Genomic DNA, 22610 nt, shown 5'->3' with positions numbered 1-22610 from the left:
GGTCTCCAGGATCGCGCCCTGGGCCAAAGGCAGGCGCCAAACCGCTGCGCCACCCAGGGATCCCTGCTTTTTTTTTTTTAATTGAAGTTCGGTTTGCCAACATATAGTATGACACCCAGTGCTCATCCCATCAGGTGCCCTCCTCAGTGTCTGTCACCCAGTCTCCCCATCCCCCCGCCCGCCTCCCCTTCCTCCCCTTCCTCCCCTTCCTCCCCTTCCTCCCCTTGTTCGTTTCCCAGAGTTAGGAGTCTCTCATGTTTTGTCACCCTCTCTAATTTAAAGAGAATGCTTCTTGTATCTGTGTTTAGAAGTAAACTTGGTGGCAAGGATTTGGACAGAGCATAAGGTCAGGCAGTTAGTTAGGCATTTTATCACTTGTACTAACAGACCATGCCTCAGGTCTTCAAGGTTGTATTTTAGTGCTAAGCTCTCATTACTACTGTGAAACTAGTTTTCTGTAAATATAGGTTCATATGCTTTTCTCATTGACTTTGTTGAAGTTTTAGAGGGTTGTGTGTGAGGGACTGATAGCATACATGGATGGGGATTTATACACCTTAGGGAAAGTTCTAAGAGATGAGTTGGGAGTGGGGAATCAAAGACCATGTTTATATTCTCATATGTGCTGGTACCTTTATTTTTTTGTGAGAGTTGCATTTAAAAGGGCCCAGTAATAGCTTAGGACATTTTCAGATGAAAAGCATTGTTAATTTAAGAGGATTTTATTTCAGATCTTTTGAATTGAAATAATTCGTTATAAATATTGTTCTTTAGGAGGTCAAATAATGTTACTGCTTAGCTTCCAGGGCAAGCATAATTTTTTAGAAATATTTATTCACTATATTTCCACATTTATTTTAATAGCCTATGTGTGAACAGGTTACCAACCCACATCTTTTTTTTTTTTTTTTAATCAGTTTGCATTTTTTCCTATGAAGACATAGCTAATAAGTGTTATAATGATGTGGGCCTTCTTTATTTATTTGGTTGGCCTATTTGCAAGTGTGAATTTAATGTTCTGATTTTCAGCAGCTTCAGTTGAATGGAGTCTTACGGCACCAGACCCAAGAATACCTACTTTTGTTTTAATTCTTCTACCTTTGCGACTTTTTGCTTTGCAAATCCTGACTGAGTTAGGCTTTGAGGGAAGATGGGCTAATACTGGATCCATGATCCTGTGCCCCAAACATCAGATGGGATGGAATGATGGAAGCTAAGGAATGAGCTGCTTTTTCCAGTTCCAGACAAACATCTAATAAACAACCAGTCCTTGAAATCATAGTGAGGGGGAGGGGAAGTGTATGTGTGTGCATATAATGTGTGCAATCCCCTACGGGGGTTGGGCTGTGACTAAAATGTATATAGTTCTTTGGACACAAGGAGCATCTCTCTCTCTCCCTCTCCCTCTCCCTCTCTCTCTCTCTCTCTCTCTCTCTTGAGAGGGAGTGAGTGGTTGATAGAGAGAGAGAATCTTAACCTAGCACAGAGCCTGACACGGGGCTTGATCTCACAATCCTGAGATCATGACCTGAACTGAAATCAAGAGTCTGATACTTGACCAACTGAGCCTCCCAGGTGCCCTGAGAATCTTTGTCTCTTAATTTTTTTTTTTTTTTTAAGATTTATTTATCTATTCAGAGAGAGAGAGAGAGAGAGGCAGAGACACAGGCAGAGGGAGATGCAGGCTCCATGCAGGAAGCCTGACGTGAGACTTGATCCCAGGTCTCCAGGACCACATAGGCGGGCTGCAGGCGGCGCTAAACCACGCGCCACCGGGGCTGCCCTTGTCTCTTTGAACTTGCATCTTCCCTCTGCTGTTGAATTCTGTGTCCATGTTCCCATCCCTTTTTGTACTTGTAAATTTTAAAATTATTTGGGTATGAACACCTTAGGAGTAGTCGTTTCTCCCAGCTTATTGATGAAAATTGATAGGAGAATGTTGGGGGATGGTAATAGAAAAGGCATATGGGAGAGGCGCCTGGGTGGCTCAGTCAGTTAAATGACAGCCTTCAACTCAGATTATGATCTCAAGGATCCAGGCATCCAGCCCCACATCGGGCTGAGTCGTCTGCTTCTCCCTCTGTCCTTCTCCTGCTTTTATGCTCTCTCTCTCTCTCTCTCAAGTAAATAAGTCTTTCCAAAAAGAGAGAGAGAGAGAGAGAGAGAGAGAGAGGACGAGAGAGAGAGAGAGAGGACGAGAGAGAGAGAGAGAGAGAGAGAGAGGAAGGCATATGGGAGAAAATACGTAATGCTAAAAAGGAAAAAGAGGGACAGTGTGGTGAGAAATGTAACTGCCAAGTAGATTGACCACTTAGCTGGTTACTTTTATATTCTTGGGTGAGAAACATATTCTACAAATCAATGTAATTTTCAGAGTTGTTCCAGAGCAGTAGAATCTGACCTTAGAAATCTTATCAAGCTATGATAGTTGGAGCAGTTATTTCTCATTTAAACAAATACTAACATTAATGGATGGGTGGTTGTGCTAATGACCTTCATGGTATTACATAACCACTTATTGATTCCTCATTATTTATGGTTATGATCCTGTAGAATTCTTCTCCTGGGGGGAGGGATGGCCTGTGTAGACCAGAGGCTTCCATTGGAAGAGATGGCATAAGCATACTGCCTGGTCTCCTTTGGGATTTTAAGATGACCTTTAATTTTTCTAATTTACATTTATTTTTAAATGTCTGTAATTTTTCCCCCTCTTTCTATCTGAGTTGCTTTAGAGGTGTTTAGATTTTCAGGTAGCTTGGATTTGGGAGGTGGGTCATTTTGAATTGTTAAAATCTAATGTTAGTGCATTATGGTCAAAATGTATTGCCTATCTAATGTCTTCTTTTTATCATTTATGGTGGAGTTTTTTTTTTTTTTTTTTTTTTTTTTTTTTTTTTTTTGGTGTTTTCTTTATGTCCCTAGTACCTAATACTTTTTATACATGTTTCTTCATAAAGTTATTTATTCTGCTTCTGGGACTGGTTCCCTAGACAGAACTTATATCAAACTTATATCATTGAAATCTTTTGGATTACTCTAAGTGTTTCTTCTCTGATCCTGGCCTGGTCTACATTTTCATACCTTTATATAGTTCACTGGGATTAAGAGATGAGACAAAGAGTTTGGGAGCAACATAGCTATTTGAGGCAATCCAGGGGCCAGACATTATAAGAGGAGCCCTTTGCTCAGACTGATTTATGATTTAGGTCTTCCTTCAGTGAGAATGAAAAAAAAAAATTTAATTGTTATAATGGAATTGGCTCTTTGAGGAACATTCCTCACTCTTTTTCTTTCAGTGAATCTTGATTACTTCAGTTCTTTAGGGAGAGGAGATCATCTTAGAATAATTTAGTCTATGATAAAGGATAAAGAATGCCTATTGCTGTATGTGTTAATCTTGGGAATGAGCTAGAGGGGAGATAGATTCTTTATAAATGAGACATGTTGGAGATTAATTTGTTGATTTCTTTCTGTGTTCTTCCTCTTCTTATCTCTGTATACCCAGTTTTATGAAATGTGATATGCCTTATATTGAGTTTGTTGCATAGTAGTGAAGAGTCCTGGTTCTGGAGTCAGTCTGTCTGGGTTTGAATCCTGTTTCCACTGCTTGTTAGCTATATGATTCTGGGCAAGTCATTGACTTTTTTGGTATCTTGATTTCTTCATCTGCTAAATTGGAAATAGTACCTACTGCATAGGATTGTTGGTGGGATTAAATGAGATACAGTATGTGAAAATGCTTAGAATAGTACATAGTACATAATAAATGTAGCCTGTAGTGCTTAGTAAATGTAAGCTATTGTCATTATTCCATTAGGCAGATGGATAGCCTGCTTCACATTTGCCTATGACATTACATCAATTTGGATAAAGCATAAATTTCAACTGCCTAACATGAAAAAAAAAAGACTAAATGTTAATTGCCTGAATTTTTAAAATAACCTAATATATGAGTCTCTTGAATATTATTGCAGTGACCACAAAGATTAATCATTGTTGTCCCTACTTTAATGATGGTTTGCTTTTTGGAGGAAAGGCTATCATTTATAGATGCTTTCATAATTCCTGTGTGTTGAGTTATGCAGTTCTCCATGTAGATGGTCTGTTTTTAAAGCTTTATCAAAGTTACTGTAGCAAAAATAGGATTAATTAAATTTTCTTCTAAAGATTTTCGCCTTAATGTTACATTAATAAGATCGTTTTGTTCCCTATGCAGCATCAAAACTTCCATTCAACTTTGAGGTATGGGGTCTGATTTCAGTAGTTAACCATAATGGTCTTTTGCATATAACCAGTCATTGTTTAAGGATATTTAGCCATGTTCGTAAGCAGCCTTGTTTAGTATTTTTAAAAAAATTAGTTAAACTTTGAACATTTGAAGCAGGTAGCAATTACAGAGAAAGCTTGATCTGACTAAATTTAGTTCTTAGAGTCCAAAGCTAGATTTTTTTTTTTTCTTTTTTGAAAGTGGTTCAGTGTAGGGGCATGGAATAAGACATCTTACGGCTTAACTCAAATCCCAGAGTCTTTTTGACTATAAGATACATTAGCTTTTAGAGACCTGTGGGGGTGGTGGTAGGAGGGGAAATGTACTGCTTAAGAATAATTTCTAAATTTACATCTGGTTTTTGCTAAGACTAGCAGTGATGTCCTAAATACCTTTGAAAATATTGACTACTTCTTGTTCCCTCGTATCTGGTAGAGAAATCCTATGTTTTCAGGTGTCCTGTCCACTCTCATCTAGGCTTACCTTAATGTTGATGTTAGTAGGCAGTGTTTTGGGAGAATTATCTATGAAGCCCTTGTTACTTGGGCTAGCACTTGGGTTGTAGGATGTGAACAAGGGAAGGGAGTTGTGGAGAGGAGTCATGTGGACCTTTTGAATAGGAGCCTAAGTCTCACTCCTTCTGCTGGGGCTACTGGTGGTTGTAAGGTGAGTCCTGTTAATTGTTGCACTTACCTCCAGAGCATAGGTGACCCATGCTTTAGGGCTGCTATAAAGCATTTACCGGGAGGCTGGTAACTGAGAGTAGCCGCAAGTGACTGGCCATTGTTTAAAGTCCTTGAGTAGTACAGAGGGAATGTGGAAATGTGGCTAGAGACCTGGGCACTATGCCCAGCTTCATAATTCATTCATTGTGGGACCTCAGTGACTGTGTCTAATTTTCTTTTTGGAAAAATAGAGAATAATAATGCCACCTGCTTACTTCTAAGAGTGTCTTGAGGATTAATGAGTTAATCACCTTGGATGAAGGCAGGAGCCTGCTCTGGTCATAATTTCATTGCCCTTGCAGGAGAAGTTCCAGTTTGGGGAATAAAGTAGTGAAAGTAAAACAGGAATGGAATGGATTATCTACAACTTGGTGTGTTTCAAGTCCAGCTGTAGATCATGTTTTCATTCTAACTGGGGAATTTGAATGTAAAATTTTTATCTAGTTTCTAGAAATGACACCAAACCAAATATCTGATGTGCCGTTTGTGGAAAAAGAACAGATGTTTATTCTGAGAACATATTAATGAAGATGCTAGTGGTTTTCTCCCACTGTAAGGGAATAAGATGGGTCAAAAGAGAGAGTATTGATTTAAAAGTAGAGTTTGCTCTTATTGTCCCATTACTGGTGTGTTCTTTTTGAGAGAATTGATATTACTTCATTTTGTTGTTTTTTTCAAGTTTCCTTGACAAAGAAACTTCATAGACGTCAAGCCAAAACAAAACAAAAAATATAAACACACACATACAACAGTTGCTTTAAATACCAAGGATGTCAGCGTGAAATTAAAATGAAGTTACTGACATTTCTGCTTTGAAATTTTTTTAGTAAAACTAATTTAAACCAACAGTGAAAACTTATGGCTTTACCTTATAATGGGAAGTTTGACCTTTTTCAGTGTTTTTGGCTCAGGGGTTTTGACATGGGGGTGTTTTTGGTTAAAATTTGCTTCAACTTTCTAATGGCTCTTGGGATTTTGGTCAATCTTTGGTTGTGGAATAGCAAATGCTGTGCATGGTATTGGTACCATGTAGTTTTCAAAGACAAGATCTCTGAAGTAGTGGCTGTGGTATCCCCTCCTGCCCATGTGTAATTGTTAAAAAGAACACTGTTGTCATGTGAATTCTTATTTTTTTGAGCTTGCTTTTGAAGTAACTTTCACAGAGAATTCCTGTTACCTAGAAATTGATGACAGACTTACACCATTTCCTTTTTTTTTCTTAGACGTTCCATCCTCAGAGCAGCCTGAACTGTTCCTAAAGAAACTTCAGCAGTGCTGTGTCATTTTTGACTTCATGGACACGCTATCTGATCTTAAAATGAAAGAATACAAGCGCTCCACTCTTAATGAACTGGTGGACTACATTACAATAAGCAGAGGCTGTTTGACAGAGCAGACTTACCCTGAAGTAGTTAGAATGGTGAGTTTCTTTTTTTTCGCCGCGGACACTTTTAAGCACCTTCCATAGCGACTCACAGGTGTATTTATTACAGTCAGGTCACTGGAGGTCACCTCCACAAATGAGAGCCAGCCTTCTGAGAGCTAAGCTAAAGTAGTTGGAATAATACTAGAATTTGAAGAGTATGATTTCTAGAGAATGAAATCCAGAATTTTTCACCTACAACAGTACGGAGGAATCAATGACTTCAAAATATGAAGCCAGGATTGCCAGGGTATTCTTGGATTTCTGGCAATGAGAAAAAACAAGACACAGGAAAATCAACACGAGTTTTAGATCTGTGTTTGAAAGATATTCAAGCCCGTTGGATGTCTTGATTTTTTTTTTCTCTCTGTTCATTGTGGTAAATTAGAAATAGCTTTAACCTTAATAAAATTGTGATTTGTAGAATCTAGTTAAAGCCTGTCCTGGCTTTATAAACTAATCATTGTCTTTATAATCTTGAAATCAAGGGTGATATCTTTCATTATTTTTGAACAGTATCTTCTTGCACTTTGGTCATTAGGAGTTATGAGGAAAAACATTATTAGCATAATGGAAGTAATTATGTTCTTACTGGGTCAGTAATTATATTAGTTTTTAAAAAACTGAGCCAAAATATGGTTTTCTGATAGATTTCTGTGAGAAAATTGCCTTCCTTGGCATCCCAGAAGATCTTGCATCTAGAGAGTATGTGCTCTTTGGGGGAAGTGGAGCTCTTCTTCCAACTGGTGAAATTATGCCACAGAGATCCAAAAGGGTCAGGGCACCCCTGGGAAGCCTTTTGGAGAATCTGGCCCACTCTCTCTACTGCTGAAAATCTGTCTAGCTTTTCAATTCAACTTTTATCCTTTGTATTCAACAAATACAGAAGAGAGACGTCTGTGATGGAATAGATGTGCTTAAAAATGAATAGTTCAAATTTGGGAAGGGATGTGAATATCATAACTTGAGAAACAATGACTGATGTATGAAGATCATTTCAAAACAATGTCCAATGTATTTCTCAGGTCTATATCTGAGTGTATATTGCATTTGTTGTTAATTTACAAGAATATAGTAGCAGAATATTTTGTAGATTAACTATTAACATTGTAGCTCTTGAGCAGTGGTTCTCAACCAGGGCTGATTTTGCTTCCCAAGGTACTTTGGTAATGTCTAGAGACATTTTTGGCAGTCACAACCAGGGGTTGCAGGGGCATGCTACCAGTATCCAGTTGAGAGAGGCTGGAATGCAGCTAAACCTCATGCTGCACAGGATGGTTCCCCCAACAACGAATTATCTGGCCTTAAATGTCAGTAGTACCATTGTTGAGAAGCCCTGCTCTAGAGTTTGCATGCTCTCTAAACTTCTTAACCTGATATTAAGGGTTTTCTCTAGTTTATCTAGTTTCTACAGAGCATGGCCTATTGGTTTTAACTTACCTGTGTCCTCAGCCGACAGAGGTATCCACTGTTTTATAACTTACTTCTGTATCATTCCATGGATAGTCCATGAATACATAAGCGTATATGAGCAGATAGGTATAAATACACAAGTGGTGGCATACAAAACACACTTACCTGTACTTGCTTTTTTTACTTATCAATATATAATACATATCAGTACAAATAAGCACATCAGTGTTTTATTTAGGTTTAAAGCTGTGTAATACTTCACCGTTGGATGCACCATAATTTATTTAACCACTATCCTACGAATATTCATATATATATGGCAGTTTGCCCTTGTGTGAGAACATCTGTATATTTACTGATTTGTTGTCTTTTTTAGTAGCCTTTCTTACCCCCTGTTTCTGGACCTTCAAGTGTTTCCTGACCCTGCCTCTAGTTCTGATTCTCCCCTTCCTTTCCAGACTTGGCTTAAAGTGCCACTACTGATACCGAAAAGCCCCAAGTTGTCTCCTTCCTTCAGTTCCTCCACTTCTTGACAATCCAGCCTTTGGGAATTTGTTCATTTGCGGCTTTTTAATTTTTTCATATGTGTTTATCCAAATTTTCTAATTGGACTATAATGCTTCTAGGCAGGAACTGTGTCCTGCACATCTCATGGCCTCTGTAATACCTCCTAGCACAGGCCTACCTGGAGTTTGTTGAGTGAGTGAATGAATTCTTTCCTAAATGTAGGCATTTCAGGCTCTTGAATTATGATTAAGCTATTGAATGTCATTGGATTATATTCAGTTTATAAACCCGGTATTTGGGGCAGCCTGGGTGGCTCAGCGGTTTAGCACTGCCTTCAGTCCAGGTCGTAATCCTGGAGACTGGGGATCGAGTCCCATGTCAGGCTTCCTGCAGGCTTCATGTCTCTCTGCCTGTGTCTCTGCCTCTCTCTCTCTGCCTGTGTCTCTCCCTCTCTCTGCCTGTGTCTCTGCCCCTCTCTCTCTGTGTCTCTCATGAATAAGTAAATAAAATCTTTTAAAAAAATAAATAAATAAACCCAGTATTTGTCATAATCAAAAATTCTTTTATTCTTATGAAACCAGCTTGGTTTTAAACCAAACTTTGGTCTTTTTTTTTTTCTTTTTAAGATTTTATTTATTTATTATTCATGAGAGATATAGGCAGAGGGAGAAGTAGGCTCCATCCTAGGACCCTGGGATCACGACTTTAGCCAAAGGCAGATGCTCAACCACTGAGCCACCCAGGCACCGCTAGCTTTGGTTTTTTAAAGGAGACTCTTTTCCCTTCTCTGCTACCCTCCCCCAACTCGCTACCCCCCAATTTTTTTTTTTAAAGTCTCCTATCAGTTGTGTGTGAATGTATTTTAAAAATATACTTGAGCCCTGCCTTAGGAGGTGTTAAATCTATGGCACACATGCTGTTCTAGGACATTAGAAAATTTACTTTCTAGATGGTAGTTTAAGGTTTTCAGAGGTATAGTTTATTTTTCATATCTCAAGATTTGTGAAATTGTAGCTGTTAATTTTACAGGGTTCTTAGACAACGTGGGGGCATTTACAGAGCAAGAGCCAGTGTGGGAGAGTAGAAAGAGAAAAGACTTTGCAACCACACAGACCTGGGTTCACGTGCCAGCTGTGGCCACACTTAACTTGCTCCATCACTGTGGATGGTGCCCTCCATCTTTGGAACCCTGGGTTTTTGTGTGGTACTGAGACATACATGGGATCGGGGGAAGGGTAGCCACGGTCCTTCCTACACTGCTCTGTAAATACTCTGCCTAAGCAAAATTATTGTGCTTTGTTTGTACATCAAGGTTCTTACCACCTCAGTTATACATACAGTCTAGCAAGCAAGGTGCTCATGGCTCTGTGTAAAAAGGGTTGGAACCAAGTCCCCACTTGGTGTCTTCTATTCCCTTCCATATTGCTACCTCTTAGGCCCCTTGTATATAGAAATCCTGGCGCTGCCACTGCTCACTTTGTATCATACCTGCCTTTTGGTGCTTTTCATGAGGATTGGCAGTAATGATGTGTATAAAGCTTTAAAACATGGCAAGCATTCAGTCAGAAATATTATTATTATGTTTTGACTATTCTGTTATGAGGTACTCGATTTTACAATCATTGGTGGGACCCAGAGTTCCTGCTTGTGAACTTAAGATGCTGTCAACTGGATGTCTTGTATGTAGTCCGTTGCCTCAGTGGTTCTCACATTCTGTAATTCCAAGATGATCTGTCGAACAAACGTCACTGTCCCCACCTAGTCTATCTTGTTACTGTAAAATGCAGCTGCTTCACTAGGACTAGTGAAGGAAATGGGGGTGCTTTAGTGAAATATCAATGAAATTATAGCTAGGTTTTATAAACTTGGATGAGTCATAATTTATGATGACATGTTCTGGTGTCAGCACTGTTACCAGAAGCCTTTGATTTAACCTGAAGAGACTTTTCTTTGGAGTGTTCTAATCCCGTTATGGCAAGGAAAGAGTGACAGATAAAAGTAATCTATGAGTTGTGGAAGCCATTTTTAGCATTTAAATGAAGTCTGGATACCGCCTCCAGGCTGTTAGAATTAAGAAAGTAGTACAGCTCTAAAGTTGTAAATAAAATAAAACAATGTAGCACCCGGCTTACCTGCAGAAGAATAGTGCTGGGTAGTGGAGAGCACCCCAGGCAGAATTTGTGGAAGTCACTTTCCTCATTTCTCATCTTTCACTTGACTGGTGGTGAGATTTTGGGCAAGTAATTTCTCTCAAGCCCCACTTTCTCCTGTTGTAAATGGAGCGGGTTGATGATGGTGGCCCTCGCGTCCCAGCTCTGAAGACTTAGCTCTTTTGGTCAACACAGCCAAAGAAAGTTAGAATGGATTCTGCTTCCAAAATAGTTGCTTAGGTATGTATTTCTCATGAGAGCATATCTGATGGAAAAATGAGAATCAGGGCCTGTAGTTCCTTCAGGCTTTGGCACATTCTGCTTTGTATCATCTCAAGTGTCAGGCTTCTGTCCTTGAGGGAGTATTTTTACCACATTATGCTAATGTTTTCTTTTTGGTTTTGTTGCCATGCATCCATTGGAGACTTAGAATTTCTGGCTTTCCAAGTAATATTGTGCTTAATCCATCCCCCCCCCCAAACTTGAATTCTGTGTATTTTATATTCTTTATATCTATACATTTTCCTTTTCAAAAATGGCTCTTCTGGTTATAGTTTGAGAGTGAGATGAAATCTCATTGGTGAAGACATTATTTTAGTTAATTCCAGATAAAGTTTACCGAAAGATTTAGAGCCGCTCTTTTACATTTTGATGATAACAAAAGGCAGGGCCCTGCTCTATCAACAAACTCAAAATCAGGTAGAATGGATATTTGTGAACAAATAATAAGAAAATGTCATATGTGCATTTATAGAGGAAGTACAAGGTAAGGAAGGATTAGAGAGAGGGACAGTTACTCAGAGGTAAGTAGAGATGGTCAAGGAAAGCTATTTACAAAGTGAGTAAAGCCTCAGTAGAATGTTAAAGGTGAATGCGTGTTTTCCAAGTGGCTGAAATAGTGTTGAAATGAAAAAGAGAATTACGTGGTGCAAAGGAGTTGCCAAATCCTGTGCTATATTCCAAGAAACACAGTAGTGCTGTGTTGTCACAGCATTGTGTGCATGCACACGTGTGTGTGTGTGTGTGTGTGTGTGTATGTGTGTGTGTGTTGGGAGTGGGAGGAGGTGAATGGTGACAGTGGAAGCTGTTTATGTGGGCCAGATCCTGAAAGAACCTCACAGACAGTGGATAACCATTGAAAAGTTTGAAGCAGTTGAGTGACATGGTGAGGTTTGTATTGCAATGGCAGGGGGGCCAGAGAGATTGGTGGGGGCTGATACTGAAGGTAGAGAGGAATCATTCGGAAACTGTTCTTGTAGAGAAGTTGTGGAGAGCCTATAGCAAGCATAGGTGTGGAAGTAGAGAAGGAGATGAAGGATGGCATTTGAGCCTCACTTAGCAGGTAAAATTGAAGTCACTTGGCATTTGTGAGTGTTTGGAGTGTGAGAGAGAGGAAGGGGTGTAGGATAGCTTGGCGATTTAGGTGGTTTGTTGTGCTGTTGTTTGAGAAAGGTACTGCAGGAGGACGAGCAGGGTTTGGATGGAAGCTGAGGAATTGACTTTTGATGTGTTAACTTGGAGGTTAAGGGAGACCTAGATGTGGAAAGATTGGTAATTATCAGTATGGGAGGAGGGCAAGAGAGAAAAAGAACAATGATGGAATTCTAGGTGGTACTGGGAAATCATTGTGCTTTTGTGCGGTGGTGGAGGTGGGAGCTAGTGGGTTGAGGAGCACATGAGGTAGATGAGGTAGAAGGAAGTTGAGATGATAACTGAAGGTAGTGATTGCATATACAGTGGTGGAATCTTCGTTAGAATACAATCCTATCATTTCTTTCCTGCAGAAAGTGTACCTTGTTGCACTGACTGTGCAACATATTTTGCTAGTCCTTATGACTTGGCTTTATTGGTTTCAAAGTCTGCCCCCACTCCTAATCTGTGGTTAAATTTCTGTATACCTCAATATGTAGAATATGTGATTTTTTCCCCAGAGGTAATATAGTTTTAAGATAAAATATTTTGGACAGTTTTTTCTTCTTTTCTCTTGAAGTCTTTCCTTGAGCCCTAATTATTGTTTCTTGGCCACCATTAGCTTTGCTTTTCCTACTCTCAAATTATACCCTATCATTTGGTTATTTAAGTAAGTGTTTTATCTTTGATATATCTTTTGATTGAACTGGAAGTCACAGCTCTGGTTTGCCACTTAATAGAAAAATCTGGTTTTGTAGAAAATTATAAAGTTACAATTAAAGGTCTCAGAGTCTGCCTGTACAGACTTTTAGGAGTGCTTTGTTAACTTCACTACATACATACTTTATTGGCTGAAGGACGGAGAGTTTTTTTTATAAAATAACTATCTAAAGTAGCCTTGGGAATGATAACTACCAGGGGGGAATATGAAATTTCCATTTTTTATCTTCTGGTATCTGATAAAGAATGTAACCATACGTCCTGTCCAGAATTTGCCTTGGAGGTGACTCTTCAGACTCAAAGGAGATAAGATCTGACCCATGTGGGGGTGATGGTGGTGGAGATGGGCTGTTTTGCTCTATTGAAAATATAAATAATGGGAGAGAATTGAGTGATATCTGGAAAAGGCATCTGGGAACTAAATGCCTAAATTATTAAATTATTGGAACTAAATTATTGGCAAAATTTGAAAATAGGATAAGTCTAAGAGATAGGACTTGAGAATTAAATTAGAAAGTAAAGAATTCCTTAGTACTTAGAAAAGAGTTTAAAGTTATGATAATGAAGCTTATCAAAAGACATTTTTAGAATGAGATCAGAAAGTGTTCTCTGCTCAAGGTTAGGAGCAGATTGTTACCATTTGTAATTTATCAGAGGGTAGAGAAACTAGCAGGCATTTTGTCCCTTTCCTTAATGACCATAAATCTTAAACAATAGTATTTTCCTTCTTTGGTTAATGCTCACTTACTAATATTCGTTTAGCATCTTAGGGTGTCTATAGAGACTCATAGAGTGCATGGATCCTCTGATGTTGACTGCAGAATTTTGAATGTCTTGTGTGTATTTTTGTGGTAGAAGATCCATAGCTTTTGAGTCAATATTCAAAGATACATCTATCTCTAGAATGGTTTAAACTTGATTTTACCACATTGCAGTGCTCTGCTAGATGCTGCTCTCTTGGAATATATAAGATTGGAAAGGAGCAGGGTCTTCCCATTTATGGCAGTAACTAAAGATAAAAAATGAAGTTGTTAGAATGATTTCACCAATCTGGGCCTGTGGTTTTCTCTGTTGGAAGGTTTCTTCTGGTAATGAGTTCGATTTTTTAAAAACATGTGTGACTCTAGATTTTCTGTTTTATCTTGTGTCAGTTTTAGTAGGTTGTTATAATAGTTTCACAATTTAGAGTTAGTAGACAAATACTTAATCCTTAGAATTTCTTCACAAAGGTGTGTACTAACAGAAGATCACCAGCACCTGTACAATTTCCGTGGTTAGCAGCATAATTATCTGCAGCCACTATAACATATGCGTTAATTCAGTCTTCACAACAACAACCCTGTGAGGTAGATAGTAGCATTATAGATTATTTTACAGATGATTTAAAGGAAGTAGAGGGAGGTTAAGAAACTTGCCCAGAGCTATTCACCTGGGTAATTGGCAGAGCTGATTTGATCTGAGCTGTCTGGCTCCAGAGCCAAAACTCTTAACTGCTATGCCTAATACTTTCCTAGAATCATTCTTTACAATAGGAATGAGGACTAAAACCCAAAGATTGGACTACTTTCTCTGTACTGTAATCTTTTCATGGAGTACTTCTAAATAAATAGGTGATAAGGCTTTTGATTAGCTTTTCCCTGGATTTCTTGCTGCTTCTGACAAGGCCAGAATAGTAGGCTTCAGGATTAAATGTTCATTTTACTTAAGAACTTAAGAAGAAACAGCTTCCCTTTCACTCTCTCCTCTCACCACCTCACTACCCTGCCTTTGTGTTATTCTTGAATTAAGAGTGCTTCTTAACCCCGTTTTTCCTTCTCTACCACTCCCTCCTGGTATGTGAGAGTGAATGGTATTTGGAGAGTGAAGAAGGGGAGGCCATGTAGTTCAAAACTCTCCTCTCTTCCACCCTAATTACAGTTCTTGAGATGATGCTATCTCCTAAGTTCATGTGCTCCCCATATACTTCTCTGTCTCACCATTAGAAGCAGGCAAGCTCAACCAGCAGCCAAGGCATTCTTACGTTGCTTGCTTAGCTTGAATTTGGAACAAGGGAGTTAGATGATTTGAACATCCCTCCATCTCTGTGATGGCCCCTAATCCTTGGAAGCACCTAAGTATGTACTTTTTGTTGTCCTTCCTGGGAAAGTGGTATAGATGGACAGACCTGGGCCCACTCCTACTACTTTCTTAGCAGGGATCTTAGATGAGTTTTCACTTTTTTAAGTTTGTTAACCCACTGTGACTTTATAAGGTTGTGATGTTGTTATTGCTATCATTAGTCATGGTACTTACCTCTACCACCCTTGCTAGACTTGTTTTCTTTCTTTAGATGGATTAATCAGGTTTTCTGGTTACAGGAAAGTCTTGATAGCCTGAAAGTTTTTGTTGTTGTTGTCGTTGTTTTGGTCTCTTAAAAGTAACTTCCCATATCTTTTCTCTGTTGACTTAAAATTTTAATTCTCTGTGGGAAATTTCATTTTCGAGCCTTTAAAAAAATTTTTTTGGAGGACCCTGTAAATCTACATGGGGCTGTGTGTGTATAATTATATATACATGTGTATATATACCACTCTTAGTTTACCTAAATAAACATTTTCCTGATGTACTTGCATATTCATGTCTATATTAATAATTTACCATTTCTCTCCCGCAAACATTCTCTCTTAAGGAATCTGACAGGGATTTTAATGTGTTTAGGTTTAATTTAAATGTGCTAAGGAGTGGGTTTTTACTCAGGAAGCAACTGAGCTACTCATGATTGCTATTTGCTTCATTTACAAGCTGTAGTCCTTCTGGCTTAACTGCCTTACAGATTGTTCAGAGTTTTCAATATACTTAAAATTGTTTGACAGCTGTGACTTGTCTAGCACTGATGTATCCAGTACTATCATCTCACTCTAAGAATGCTCCCCCTCTTTCTTTCCCTCTGCCCTGAAGCTGGCAGCAAAATTCTGCAAGATGAATTACAGTACTGCATTCAAGTTTTGGTTTCTCTTTCCTCCTACCTTTTTATTTGACCTTGAAACTGAAAATATGGTTAGAGGTGTAAGGAATACTTCTGGAAAAATCTAAGAAAAATGTATGTGATTGGATAATACAGCCTATGGTTTATACATAGAAGTGGGTCTCGGATAATTCTAGCACTTGCTGTTCGTTTATGTAGTTCAACCGTCTCTCTGCCAAGGACAGAAGTAAGGGAGGGAGGGATTTCTTACTTGATTCTCTAAGGAGAAAGCTGGTTATACTACTATGATGCATGTGAGCAGGAAAAGACCGAGAAAATGAGCGTCCTCAATGTAGAATTCTCAGAGACAGTAATGCCTGAGGCAGGAATTTGGCAAGAAGACAACAAGCAGGTCATTTCCAGGAGGTAGTTGGCTTCTCACCAATATTAAAAGCCAAAAAGCCAAACTTGATCTGTAGATGAAAACCAGAAGGAATATGCTATCCAGTGACTTCTGCGGAGGAAGCTGCTTTTGGAAAGTGAGGATAAGATAAGAGACTTCTAGAATTAAAATGCAGTTAACAATGATGAATAGAGGAAAGTGGGGGTTGGCTGAGCAGTGAAGGGAAAACTAGAAAGACCGGAGCCTAAGGCAGCTGCAGGTCCTGGGCAAGGAGAAACATTGCCAGGAGGGCAAGGGGTGACACATAGTGGGGAGGACGTTCTGGAACAAAAATAGGACTGTTTATAACTATTTGGTAAGTTGGAGAGCAAGTTTATCTTTTCATAATGTGGGTAAGCAAGCTACATTAGAGAATATAATGTTTCTTTGGCTCTTCAGAAATGTAGGTAACAAACAGGGAGCGAGGGGCTGGGCAGATAGTGTTAGCTACTAAATGAGCTGCTTTGAAATACTGTGGATTTTCCCTACCTGAAGAAGTTAAGGCCTTTATGAGAATAGGATAGAATACTCTGGAATAATGCAAGCCTCTTCCTTTTGAGGGACTTTTGACCTTTTCTCTAGAGATGTTAGAAAAATTCGTTGAGTTTCAACAATAGAGAAGGTGCTGGAAAGTTGAGTTTGTTATGTGTGCTGCCAGTAGGTACAAACTGGGGAATACGTTGTGCCCTGTTCTGGAAAGTAGGAGTAGTTATTTGAGGGGTAAGTAATCAGAAGGCAGCAATCTTTAAATCCATATTTAAAATGGCAGCTAACAGGGAGAATGGGCCATTTCTGTCCCCAGAGCCTTTCTTGGCTTCTTTCTGAGGCACTTAGACCTGTACTCCAGCCTCCCCTCCAAGATGAGGCCATTGTGCCTCTGTGAGGCCCCTGAGGGAGAGTTGTCTGTCTTGCCCTCCCTTTGAGTGGTGTATCTTACAGATTGTTATGAAGATGCATGGGTAAAAAGTGATGTTAATCTGTGGTCATATTTAATTCAGGTGTGTTTTTGTTTTCATAACTCACCAGCTAGCCCAAGGTCTGTCTTACTAATCAAGGGTCACAGAGACAGAGAGAGACACATCGAGAATAAGGGACAGTGACAGTTTGGGCATTTTCCTGTTTGTTTATAGTGATTTCAAATAAGAACACAATTGCCGGAAATGTACATCAGAAGCCTCGAGTACTTTGTGTGTTTTTTAATTCAATATTTAAGAGGTTTAATTTTTCTTTAACGTTAGTTGATTTAGCAAATGTTAAAATATATGAGTCCTCAAAAAAGCCCCATGTTGTTACTGTTTTATCAACTTGGGCACTTTGGTTCTTATAGAAAGTACTTAATTTAGCAGTTATAGTACCTTTTTAGAATTGAGGAGCCAAAGTCCCTGCACAATGAAATGTGGCAAAAAACCTGGTATTGCGTGGCTAGCCTCTCTTTGGGGCATGCGGGCTTGACTGCAAACACCAGCCAGTTCGAGGGCCCACTCTGTATTTCTACACAGTAAGCACTATGACTACTGCAGTGTTTACACCTCTATTTTTGGATTCTAAGATTTTAATATCAACAATCTTCACTTTTGGATTCACTGTTACATTTCCAATTTTGGAGACAGTGTAATATAGTTGTCTCTGTGTGAAATACCATTTCCCTGTGATGATTTTGTGTGAGGCTATCAGACTCTAGAGAGAATTAATTTAACAGTTATTGCCACCACTACAGCAGGTAAAAAAGTTCTTATTTTTTTTTAAGTTCTTCTTATTTTGACCAAAGTTTATTTTTTATTTATTTTTATTTTTTATTTTATTATTATTATTATTTTTGACCAAAGTTTAGTCTTGCAATAGAAGCCTAATGATAGTGGAAGGTTCATGTTTAAGACTTGTGAGCAATAAGGCGAGAGGCAGTGATGGGTCTAGATTACTGAGGTCTTGGCAAGTGAAGCAGAGGAGACTTAAGGTTTTTGAACAGGAGATGAAATGTAAATGATACTTATTTTTCTTTCTGTAGCCCCCACCTAGAAAGTCTGTACCTTTCTGCCAGCAGCTTTAAGGAGGTTTAAGGCTGGCAGATTTAACCCAGGATGGCTGATGGCAGAGGGCTCTTGTCCCAATCTAGTCAGATGATGGCAAAGAAAGAGGAAATGGAGAATATATAAAGGAATACAAAAAAAAAAAAAAAGGAATGCCCCATTCTTATATTTTTCCCCTGTGCTTTTCAAAGAAAATTTGAAACCAGAGGACAAAAAATTATCTATAGTTTCGTTATTTAAATGCAGTCACTGTTCACATTTTAGCCAATTTTCTTCTAGTCCGTTTTTTTTTTTAAATGAGGCTTTCTCTTAAATTAAACAAGAATTCAGATATACTTAACTCACAACATAGATTTTTAAGAGCAGGTCTTAGGCAGTGACTATTCAGTGAGTTTAATAATTCTATGTACTCATATAGCCATAACCCCAGACTTAGAACATTGCCATCATTCAGGAAAATCTTTGTACTCTTTTCCTTTTTCTTCTTGTTAAATATTTTTTCTCAAATCTTACTATATATGGGATAAATATCTCATATATATATAAATTGTATTATCTTACTATATTACTTTATTACATAGTATATATAATTATATGATTTTAATTAAAATTTTTTTCTTTAGCATTGTGATGTAAACGTGCTTTCAATGTAATTAAATGAAGTTAAAAAACATTCTAGTGGCTATCTAATATTCCATTATGAGGATATATGATTGTCTACTTAACTATTTTGGGACATTTAAGCTGTATCCAAATTTCCACTATTAAAAATAGCACCACCAGTAGCACCAAAGAGACATTGTGAAGGCATAAATAAAAGGACTTAAAGCAGATTCAGGAGAGGAAGAGTTAAAGTTCTAAAGGCTTTAGAATGATGAAGGTGAGAAGAGAATTCTAAAGGGAAGTGGAGGTCAATGAGGATGAGATTGGTTTTGACTAGATTGAATTTGAGATCTAGGGAGATGTCAGAACTGCTCTGTTTATAACTGGAAAAAGTGAAATTAAGGACATCCTAGTGCCCTGGAAACAGAAGTCCTAGTAGAAGTGAGGACAGAAAAGTGATTATAGAGAAGAACATTGTGCCATGGATTCAGTTTTATGCTACCTTGAATTCTAATCTGACTTTTTTTTGGGTGGGGATTTGTGTTGTTCATTAGGTGAAATGATGACTTTCAGGCATTTGTGTGACTTGTATATTCATGATTTCAAGATCCAGAATATGCTTTCTTTTCTATTTTGTTTCACACTAAGACCTATTAATGTGGTTGGTGTTAATTCTGAGAAAGAAAACTGGTGGTGGTATCACTTTACCTTGCCTATGGTTAGAGCAGCTGCCATTTGGTTTTCTTGCAGTTCTACTGGATTCTTTCCCATTAAAAGGGATTGACATGTTCACATAAGAAAATTAAATTACTTGAGTTAGTAGAAATTAACTGGAGAATGGAAAATATAATTTAATAGGAAATAATTGCTAACTTTTGAGTGAGTAAGGGGAATGGAATACATGCATTTATATATTTGCTTCCTTTGCCTCCTGAAATCAGACAAAAACTACTGAAAATAAATAAAACCCAGAAGAACAAAGCAAAATGGAGAGGAGATCTCAGAATCAACATTTTGGAAACTAGAAAGCAAATGAACTGGTGGTCATTATGTTGGCAGATGAGAAAAAGCTGGAAGCAGCAGCAGGGAATATCCGGAAGTAGCCAATTCACACCACATTAACTGCAGGAAGGTTCAAAGATGCCTTTCACAGTAAAGCTGCATGGAGGCAAAAAGAGGAGACTTGGTGGAAAGTCTGTGTAAGAAATAGCTAGAACTTCCAATCTCACCTCACTCCCCCAAAACCAGGCAACAAAAGACTGAAGGTTTACTCTCAGCAGAGGCTACGCTGGAGGGAATCAGGATTGGGGACATTAGGTACTGCTGAGAGCAGCGGGTACTTTTTCTAAATGTAGTGGAGCCCATTGAATGGGAAGATCCTCGACCCTCTTGCCTGCCACTCAGCGCTCAGATCCCTTATGCCTTGGTTTGAGAGATAGTTGATTCTTCTTTGGAGAATTAGACAAGCCCGAAAGAAAGACCTAAAGGCACCAATTAAAGGAGAATGGTTCAGGGTTGGTGGGAAGGAAATAGGCCAACCAGGCTCACCTCAGACAAGCCCCACTACTCAGTAACTCCAGTGCCACCTTCTCATCCAGAGCTCCTATTTAAAATATGCCTCGATATGGGACTGTGATAATGGCACAGATTTTCTTGCTTTGAAGTCTATCTCCCGACACTATCCTAACATTAATACTGTTAATTAGTTTTTTATGATTTTGAACTTTATATGAAATGTACATGGAGGGGACTCAACTCAGATGTCTTCCTATTTCCTGTGCATCTTTAAACCCTTCCCATCTCTTTTCCTGCCCTTGTGGCATCTCTCTCATCTGATGGGCATGCAGTAGGTAAAAAACAGTACAACAAAAGACAGAGTACTTTAATTTTTACCCCCTTTGTCTCCTTATAACTAAATTGACGAATTCCACAAAACTACTTGTATTTACTTTGATCTGTATTCAAATTCTGTTGCTTCTTGTTCTTGATCTCTTATGGACAGATTCCTTTCTTCCATACAGTTGTCAGTGTGTTCTAATCTTTCTAGAAACTGAAAGTCTGGGGCAGCCTGAGTGGCTCAGAGGTTTAGCGCTGCCTTCAGCCCAGGCTGTGATCCTGGAGACCCAGGATCAAGTCCCACCTTGGGCTCCCTGTATGGAGCCTGCTTCTCCCTCTGCCTGTATCTCTGCCTCTTTCTCTCTCTCTGATCTCTCATGAATAAATAAATAAAATCTTAAAAAAAAAAAAAAAGAAACTGAAAGTCTAAAGGGATCAAATTATTTTCAGAAACAGTCAGTGTCTGTTAAATACATTTATACCAACTGATGATAACAGTTATCAGCTAAACCAACAGCAGCAGCAGTAATAATGAAAACAGATTTTTTTAGTCTATATAAATCTAATGATGTGTATACCTAGTAGATTTTGAAAGAAATACTTGCTAACGGAAACATAAGTAACAATGACATCTTTGTGAGTTAGGAAAATAGTACATGCCCCCCCCCCCCCCATTTCTATTACTTTAATCTTGTCTTTTGAATTTGGCTTCATATTTGAAGATTCTAGTTGGACAATATAAGTTTTTAAACTTCCTTTTTGTTTGATAGTGCCTTTCTCCAACTGACTGTTAAGCTTCTTTTATCATTTTTAAGATGTTCCCTCTGCTTCATTTCAGAAATCAGGTTTCATAGAATAGTTACTGTGTCCTAGAAAGCCCTGGTAATACAGATTAAAGGTATGACTATGAATGTGTAATAGTAAGGTTGAAATCATTGACTTTAGAAATCTTTTAAATCCTCTTCTAGATTTCTGGGTGTTGTAAAACAAATCTAACAGCCATCACAAGGGCATGTTTCTTAGTCACATGTAAACAGAGTATGCTGTCTTTGGTTCTGGTTCACTGACTACTTTCTCTTAAGTGTAGAGCTTTGTCCACAAAGGTGGTTTATGATAAAAATGTGCACACTCTTGGTGGAGTGGCTTGACCACACCTACGTATCATGGAGTGTTTGTCCCTCGTGTGTTGCTGAGACCTCTCTTCTTGTGGCAAACAAGAGCACTGCAGAGATTATTTTGGCTCAAGGAATTGTATTTATCTCAAGTGAATGTGTTTGTAATAATAACTTATGGAAATCCTTGCATGGAATTTTTAATTACATTGATGATATTACAGAGTAGTGACAGTCATGTATTTGATATGTTAGAGAATAAAGGTAGACATGCAGTGGGGGACTCATAAGAAGTTGTCATACTGGTTTAAATTTTTTCTCTTTAGATTTAGTGCTGAGGACATGTCTTTATGTTAGAATAAGCTATTTTAATGGTTTCACAAGTTCAGATAACTTTTAAACAGCTGTGTTCGTTCACATTGATGGAGGTTTAAAAAGAGACTTTGTATCTAGTCTGGAGTTGAAACTACAGTAAATTATGGTAATTAAAAGATACGGTTTTGCTTTAGAAACAAATAACTGATTGAACAAATTGCCAGTTAATTAAATTAAGTGCTAATTGAAAGTTTGAAAATTTTGCCATTTGTTTCCTAATCAAAGTCCCAGCTTAGAAGATACATATCTGTTCTGATTCTAAGTTTCTTGAACATAATTACAAATGCTTTGAGATTTTTCTCCTTGATTTTATATATCAATAATTATTTATAATTATTTTAAAAGGGATTGAGAGTCAGGTTTGAAAGATTATCACTGGGATTATTAAGAATTCTTATATTTGGTGTTACCAAAGGTAACTTGACATTATGTGTATGTTTATCGTATATTACTTTTATGTTCTAAACATAAATAGTATAGCAAGATATTTAGGCAAATTCTGTTAGAATTTTAGTTCTGATTCTTAGATTTGAATATTTAATACAAATTCTGATATGTTTGGAAATAGTCTTCTCTGTTCAAATGTCTGATTTAGAGATTTAAAGTAACTTTTGCTTACTTTAATATGTTTTATAATATTTAAATGCATTTTTGGG

The 22610-nt window shown here is 38.1% G+C and overlaps 1 protein-coding gene across 3 annotated transcripts in view; it reads left to right on the top strand.

The window, feature by feature from the left end:
• Window positions 1-22610, top strand: part of PPP2R5E (protein phosphatase 2 regulatory subunit B'epsilon) — a 145194-nt gene that overhangs the window by 72464 nt on the left and 50120 nt on the right. For all 3 annotated transcript variants that reach the window (XM_072838869.1, XM_072838868.1, XM_072838867.1), the window contains exon 3: window positions 6216-6412. In XM_072838869.1, the coding sequence (XP_072694970.1) occupies window positions 6216-6412 (197 nt within the window). The remainder of the gene's footprint in view (window positions 1-6215; window positions 6413-22610) is intronic.

Source organism: Canis lupus, chromosome 9, assembly GCF_048164855.1.
Source record: "Canis lupus baileyi chromosome 9, mCanLup2.hap1, whole genome shotgun sequence".
NCBI classification, from domain to species: Eukaryota; Metazoa; Chordata; class Mammalia; order Carnivora; family Canidae; genus Canis; species Canis lupus.
Note: the sequence above shows the minus strand (reverse complement) of the source record. Positions and strands in the feature narration are given on the sequence as shown.